The 7,757-nt window shown below is 40.3% G+C and overlaps 1 protein-coding gene across 2 annotated transcripts; it reads left to right on the top strand.

Moving 5' to 3' along the window:
- Window positions 1-2,578: 2,578 nt before the first annotated feature.
- eci1 (enoyl-CoA delta isomerase 1) lies at window positions 2,579-7,441 on the top strand. 2 transcript variants are annotated; one of them, XM_071534777.1, is made up of 7 exons: window positions 2,579-2,665; window positions 3,731-3,853; window positions 4,043-4,170; window positions 4,984-5,130; window positions 5,579-5,700; window positions 6,019-6,197; window positions 6,291-7,441. In XM_071534777.1, exons 1-7 carry the CDS (start codon window positions 2,617-2,619, stop codon window positions 6,455-6,457), a joined length of 915 nt encoding a protein of 304 aa, XP_071390878.1. In that variant the 5' UTR covers window positions 2,579-2,616; the 3' UTR covers window positions 6,458-7,441. The 2 variants fall into 2 exon arrangements, with proteins under 2 accessions (XP_071390878.1, XP_071390879.1); XM_071534778.1 differs by having other exon boundaries at window positions 2,617-2,646; window positions 3,745-3,853.
- The last annotated feature ends 316 nt before the right edge of the window (window positions 7,442-7,757 follow it).

Raw genomic sequence — 7,757 nt, 5'->3', positions numbered from 1 at the left:
CTTTGATGCCTGCTGCGTCTTCCTCCTGTGGACACACACACACACTCGCCTCACACTGTCTCTCCCACACCTCTGTTCTCCCTCTCTCTCTTTCTCCGTAGCTCATCCCCCTGGCCTCATCCTTTGCTTCGCTCTCTCGCAAACTATAATTGCATCCTTCCCTCCCTCCCTCCCTCCCTCTCTCACAGCCCTGTTGCTCCTCTATCCAGTCCCATGTATAGTGTTGTATCGTGTCCAGGCCCGGCGCTGAGGGAGGGCCAGACCAGGCCAGGCCCGTCCAATTTACATCTGTGCCCGCCCCCAAATACAATACGTTTAAATCTTGCAGGAATTTTTTTTTTTAATGCTATGATAAGATGAGATAAGATAAGATAAGACAAGACTTAAACCATTCAAGGGCCGTGCCACTGATGCCCACCCATTGCTCTAAACAGGACAAGATGTGTGATCAACTGTGTCAAACGCTGCACTGAGATCTAAGAGAACTAAAATGGAGGGACGTCCAGCGTCAGCAGCTAAAAGCGAATCATTCATGACCTTAAGAAGGGCAGTTTCTGTACTATGGTGAGCTCTAAAAGCTGATTGGAAAGACTCAAACATTGAATTATCATTCGTAAAAGCTAAAAGTTGATTTGCAACAATCTCCAGGACTTTAGCTAAAAACAGAAGTTTAGAGATAGGTCTTGTTAAAATCATTTGAATTGAGACTGGGTTTCTTTAACAGGGGCTGTTTTTTTGAAATGACGGGGCACAGTACCAGAGGAAAAGGAGCTATTTAAAATGTTCAATATAAAAGGACAAACTGTGTTAAAAACTTCTTTAAAAAATCTAGGGGGGAGAATGTCCATAGGACAGGAGGAGGGGTTCATTTTGTTAACAATGTCTAATAGTGTAGGTTGAGAAACAGGGTCGAAGAGAGCAAAGAGTATCAGGCCTAGCGGGTAAACAAACTGACGGGGGATCTACGGGTGCGGTAGATTTTTTGAGTAAAAAAGTTGAAAAACTCATTGCAGGTTTCAGGGGTATAGCGTCTACAGAAGGGACAGGGGGAGCATCAGTGGCGCAGCTTACGATGTTAAAAAGTACTTTCGGATTAGAAATATTAGATTCAATGAGACTAGAAAAGTAGGCGTGTCTAGAGTTTTTAACTTCTGCATTAAAAAGCTTCATCAGAGCCTTAAGGTCCTCGTGATGGCCAGCAAGGCAACAGAAAAGCTCCTTTGGTTCTTGCTGCAGAACCTCTCAGCTCAGTGACTTGTCATAAGTCAGTTCACACAGAAGCTAGCCCAACGGTTCACATTAAAATGGCCGCCACTCCGACCGTCCAGGAATGTTGATTTGAATGGGTATATGACTGTTCTATGCATTCAAGTTCTGTGCTTATAACACAAAATGAACATAATTTATCTGCGGGGGTTTGATAAGTTTACTGAACAAAATGACTCAACGATTACTTCACCAGCTGCTGAGATTTCAGGTTTTCAAAAGTCACCTTGCCTGTCACCTGTAGTCACCTGTACTCTGTTTTGGAATAAAAACTCCGGAGATTCAAGACTCTGCCCATCTCCTCCCCCCACCTCCTGGCATTTTCAACTGCTCAACGAAAGTGCTATGAGGGAGTGAGACATTTTCAGCTAAAAAAACCCAGTATTATTATTGCAGTATTTAGCCTGGTGATATGGTACCTCATAGGTCATAGATGACTTAAGGCTCCTTTAATGTAAAAGATGTTGTCTTGTGGCAGTGACGCAGAGAAATATTGACAACTTAGTTTCGGAATAGATACTGATACACACGGTACAAAGAAAACCCCACATTCAGCACAATGTTGTTGTTTAAATTTCACTTCACTAAAGCCAGTGAAGCCAAACATAGTTTTTACTGAAGAGAGAGTGTGGTTTCTGTGCTTTTTGGGTTTCAAAACATTTTTATGGTTCCTATTGTTTGAGCACAGCATTTCTTTAACATGGTAGTCACAATAAAATGCGGTGAGCATTCAGTCTCTTATTTCACTGTAAATTAGGTTACCCAAGACGCTCAGAGGCAGAGTTGGGCATACTCCATATATGATAAGATATAGAGTGGAAATATTTCTTAATTATTGAGCACATTACCTGAAGGCAGAGCATGACCTATACAAAATAGAAACAACTACTGCTGGATTATTATATATAAAAAAAGAATTGACAGTGCTACAACTCTGTAAAATAGGTTGTACAATCAAATGCCCATTCACTGTCTTCAAAATGAACAAGTCCTTCCTTTTATCAATGTAGTGTTGCACAATCACACAGGATTTCACAAGCTGTATTACCTTGTTAAACATAAAATTTGGAGAAAAAAATCTTGGTTCTGGATTTTTCTGTCTGTCTATCTATCTATCTATCTATCTATCTATCTATCTATTTTAGCTATTATTGGTGTTTTTTCTTTATTTTATTATTACTCCATTATTTTGTAATGGCTTTTTGATTGTGTTAAATTAAAAAAAAAAAAAAAATTGAATGAAATGTAGCTCAATCACGGCGCACCAATCACTTGCAAGATATCAACTCTTGGTCCCGCCTCCCGACTGTCAGCCTGCGGAAGTGGTTGTCGCCAACTTGACAGGACAAGATGGCATTGAGAAATGCATTGAGAAACTCAGCCAAGTGCGGCTTCTCAGGTACGTCTGTATGCACGGTAAAAGTGTGAGCGCATTGTGGGAGGTGGACTTGATAATATGCATCGACTTTAAAGGTCGGCTTTGTAGTTGTAGTAAAATAAGAGCTACTAGCCAGCCGGCTAGCTCTGCTACCTGAGTTAGCCCCTTGTTGCCCTATATACATTTTCAGAAACTGGAGCAAAGGTCATAGTCTTTAACCTGCTGTTCTCTTACAGCTCTTATTAACTTAATTAACTTAAATTAACTCTGCTAGCTTGTGCACCCACTAGTTACCACTCAGTATCACATAGTGAACAGTAAATGTTAACTTGTAGCTGATATTGCTTCGTGTAATTTTACTGGCATGCGTTAACCGTTAATTTGAATCGCTGAACTAGCCGTCTGCAGGCTTTAAAATAGTGTTTTTGTTTATTTCTATCTAGCTGCACGACACTTGGCACTGTGCATTTCTCACACTTTTTGCTTCTTGTAACTATTGCTGTTTTGCGTTTCTTTTCATGCTCGTGAAGTAGTTGAAACATATGTTTTGAAAAGTGCTATATAATTTAAGTTTATTATTATTATTAGCATTATTATAAAACTAGAGCTGATGGGCTTTGTTGTGCAGTCGTTGTATTGGGATCCTGCAATTCAAATGGTGTCATTGTTTTGACTTAAAGGTCAATAAGTCTCTTTCATACCCACCAAATGCAGATTCTTTTGCTTCATCCTGACATGATATCCCTATTATATTGTATATATGTTACATTGTATATACAGTTACATAGTTCACTCAGCAACAGAAGCAACTAACTTGAGTTCAGTATCATAATAATAATGACTGTCAGACAATGATAGCTTTGACTGTAGTTTATATTAAAAGTTTCAATAAAGAATTGCGATTTGTAAAAAATCATAATACTTTTCTATTACTGGATCATCTACATTTCAGAGTGATGAACAGAGCTCATATTCTTTTTTTCTAAAATGTGATTTTTAATAGAACTCTCTTCACAGATACCAATACTTAATCTTATAATAACCTAATGACTGTGTGTGTGTGTGTGTGTGTGTGTGTGCCAGCAGGTCTCCTGCCTCAGCTGTCCTCCAGCGGTCATGGCAGAGTGTGTGTGTCTCCCTTCCTCCTCTCTCAGCGGAGGAACAACTCCACCTCATCTAAGATCAAAGTGGATTTTGACAGCAGCACAGGTACAGTTTTATTTTGTCTAATGCAACTAAGACCTTTGCAACTGTGTCTAGATCCTATAAACTGAACGGTTTTCTGTTAGTTTATTCCATTCTTTCAGTTCAACTCACTGGTCTTTATTGGAATGCAAGTACAGACCAGTTTTTCCCAAAGGATTCAGGTAAAAGATCCCTATTTCTGTCTCTGTGCAGGTGTAGCGGTGATGCGCATGCAGAGTCCTCCGGTCAACAGTCTGAGTTTAGACTTCCTCACAGAGTTCAGCATCAGCCTGGAGAAGCTGGAGATGGATAAGAGCTGCCGAGGCCTCATCATCACCTCGGTACAGTGTGACCTCACATTACATAGCCTACATACAAGAGGGTTCGGACAGCAACGCATTGTTTTGATGTTTGGGCTTCACGCTCGTATTACTTTGGGCATGAAATTACAAAAATGACCAGCAGGTGGAAGTGTGGACTGTGGTTGTCTTTGATTTGAAGCCATTTTCAGCAATGTGCCACTGTCCAAATAGATATGGAACTCATTGGCAGACACACACACACACACTGTCATGAGGTGTACAGTTGTTTTAAAACAAGATAGCATTTACACACGCTTATGCAAATATAACTATAACTATAACAGCTTTTAGACTGTTTCCTGGTGCTAGTATGCACCTCATATATGGATTACAAAAGATTGCAAAGCACTTTCAATTTCTTGTCCCCCTCAAGGATTTTAAAGCAATGAAATCTCACATTTTGATTATGTTTGTAATTGTTTTGTATAAAGTATTTTTTGTTAATCTTTTGGAATCAATTTTGCAGACTGTTGGACTGGTGGAACATGTGACTGAATTGTTTTGTGTAGTTTTTTGTGTAGTTTTTATGAATTCGTTCTGTTCTCCTTTTGAAAAAGAGATATCTATCTCAATGAGATTATCAGATTAAATAAAGGATACATGGATAAAAATGGTGACTTAATAGCCAGTGAATATGTGACCATTTCATTAAAGAACACAGAGGAATTTTAGTATGAAATCTGATATTCCATAATTGAAATTCTGTCTGTTTTGGAATGGCGAAACATTTTAAACATTGAACAAAAGAAAATGACTAACCTGCGTGTGTGTGTGTGTGTTGCTTCCATCCAGAGCCTGCCCAAGGTCTTCTCAGCAGGACTGGACATCATGGAGATGTACGGGAAGAGTCCAGAAAGCTGTGGAGTGTTCTGGAAGGCCGTCCAGGAGATGTGGCTCAAACTCTATGGCTCCAACATGGTCACTATAGCAGCAATCAATGTAAGTGACAGCCAGGGTCAGAAATTAACAGGGTCTCGGGCCAAAGTCATAACAAAAACACCTGTCAAATAAAAAATGAGGGGGCAAAAAATACCCCTGATAATTAAGAGAACCCTTTTTTTACATTTCAGCATGTTTGCATTGTCATATGATATTCATGTGTCCCTACTGTCCCTCATTGGCCACCATAGTTGATTTGTGACTTATGACCAGGTGATTCTTGTCACTGCACTCTGCAAAAAAAATGTGTTTTACGTTTCCGGTTTGTTTGGAATAAACAGAAGAAGAAGAACTTGGTAGTTGGCATGAGGCAGCGATAGCCACCATGGCTGAACAGACAAAGAAAAGAGAAACTCAAACGGCATCAACAGACACACTGAAAAGAAAAAAGGGAATCTCATGGATCACCACTTTAACCAAGTTTTCTCCTCCCTCCCTCCCTCCACAGGGTTCCAGTCCTGCGGGGGGGTGTCTGATGTCTCTGGGTTGCGACTACAGGATCATGGCTGAAAACCCTCGCTACAGCATCGGCCTTAACGAGACCCAACTTGGCATCGTCGCACCTTTTTGGTAAGGAATGATGATTATGAATGATGACGCACATCAACATTAATGCTCACCACATTACTCACAGAATCTCTTATTGACTCGGTATATATGATGCATGAATTGAATTGTTATTGAATATTTTTTTAATATAATAGAACAGAATAGATCTTAAATATTTGACTAAAGGTCCATTCACATCTAGAACAATAAATATAAAAAGATTTAAATTGTTCTAAGTAAACTGAATGTCTGTGTTCCCACTACAGCGATAACTATACATCCAAAACGATAATGATAACTATATTTTTAGTTCGATCTAAGAGTGTGTGCCGTCTGCAGGTTCAAGGACACCATGGTGAACACAGTGGGCCACCGGACGACAGAGATGGCCCTGGAGCTGGGCCTGCTCTACAGTGCTCCAGAGGCCCTGAAGATCGGACTAGTGGACCGGCTGGTGCCCGAGGACCAGGTTCTCACCACAGCCACGGAGACCATGGCCAAGTGGCTGGCCATTCCAGGTACGGATAGTGGAACAGAACCGAGGGGGCTGTGTCCCCGGACTCCATGTTTGGAAAAACTGGGCTAACCGTTCGTCTCCTCGCTTTTTCCAGACCACGCCAGACAGATCACCAAGTCCATGATGAGGAAGCCGACCATCGACAAGCTGATGTCCAACAGAGAGGCCGACATCCACAACTTCGTCAGCTTCATCACCAAAGACTCCATCCAGAAGTCGCTGCGCATGTACCTGGAGATGCTCAAGAAGAGAAAGGGCTAGAGGAGAGACGGAAACAAAAAACTAGTAGTAGGGATTTGGTGACAATGGTTGAAAATGGTTGTTCATTTATCTGCCTTCAGTGTCATATCTTCAGTGAGAAACAGTATTTTTCCATGGTACTTCTGTTCCTGAAAATCTAAAGTAAAGACGAATTTAGGTCTAGAATTGTTGAAGAGGAACATAAAGGTCTTCACCATTGGAGTGCCTAACCTTTCAGAGAATACCTTCAGGCGTCGTAACAACAAATGAAAGTAACCTGGGGTGAATCTCGATAGCCTAAAGTGGCAAATCCTTTATTATCTCTCTAACAGATGTGTCTTCATTTTATTTCCCTGAACTGCTTTGACCTGAAAGAGAAATTCAGCCTCTCTTTGGGACCCATGTTCATAGAAACATAACAGTACTTTTGTCATATGGGGACCCAGTAGAAACACATTCATGACTCATCTTGAATTTGGACCAGTAGTTCAAGAAACACTGATTTATATCATTGCTGTTCAGATGATATGAGATTCAAAGACAAAGCAACTTTAGACTCTTGAGATTTACCCTCTGCCTCAAGCCATTATCAATGCAGGGAAACAAGTGCTTTCTAACACATTTATAATAGCCAGGATAATGGACTAAATCTAACCAATGACTGCTGTCCTCTTGACTGAGTAATTCTCATTGGCTTCTTTCAAGTTCATGATTGACACATAACATTCAGGAAGCGTCTTGGAGTAGAAATGCTGATCTGGGATCATTGATGAGATTGCTCTCATCCACATCACGCCTTTTATGTAAATGTTAAACTGGTCCAATGTCAGCATTCCTATTGTAAAATGCGTTGTGAAAAGTCATGTTTGGTTTAAAGAGCCTTTTTTACTTCAGCCTCAACTTTTAACTATTTCACTAAAAGACATGATTGATGTTGCCTTGGGTGAATGTCATGTTGCTATGTCCCCGTTTTGTCTTTTTTTTTTTGCATATAAACATCTATGAACACCTTCATTTGTATTGTTGTGTAGACTTGTTCTATCTAACATGTTTTCTGAAGGAAGTTTTTGAGGTTTATGAGGGCGATGCATATGCAGATGTACAGTATATCAGAGGTTCTTTAATATTTTCATCCTAAAACCCAAATGGGAAATTGAAACCCACACTTATGAAAAGATATTGGGATTCTGGCGATGATGTAGGAACCTGCAACCCATCCTCAGTCTCCACTTTTAGTCGAAGTAACCCAGCAATAACAATATGACTCCCTGTTCATCAGTTTCTCCTGAATTTAAACAATGCAAGGACTTCATTTGACTGA

Source organism: Centroberyx affinis, unplaced genomic scaffold (assembly GCF_046629955.1).
Source record: "Centroberyx affinis isolate AG114_WGS23_722 - 3 ecotype Tasmania unplaced genomic scaffold, CSIRO-AGI_Caff_v1 ptg002622l_1, whole genome shotgun sequence".
In the NCBI taxonomy this organism is placed as follows: Eukaryota; Metazoa; Chordata; class Actinopteri; order Beryciformes; family Berycidae; genus Centroberyx; species Centroberyx affinis.
Note: the sequence above shows the minus strand (reverse complement) of the source record. Positions and strands in the feature narration are given on the sequence as shown.

Excerpts from the sequence above, each read along its gene's own strand:
- eci1 (XM_071534777.1), top strand. The coding sequence starts at position 2,617 with ATGGCATTGAGAAATGCATTGAGAAACTCAGCCAAGTGCGGCTTCTCA. Across the intron at positions 3,854-4,042 it reads GGATTTTGACAGCAGCACAG|GTGTAGCGGTGATGCGCATG; the intron begins GTACAGTTTTAT and ends GTCTCTGTGCAG. Across the intron at positions 6,198-6,290 it reads CAAGTGGCTGGCCATTCCAG|ACCACGCCAGACAGATCACC; the intron begins GTACGGATAGTG and ends CGCTTTTTCCAG.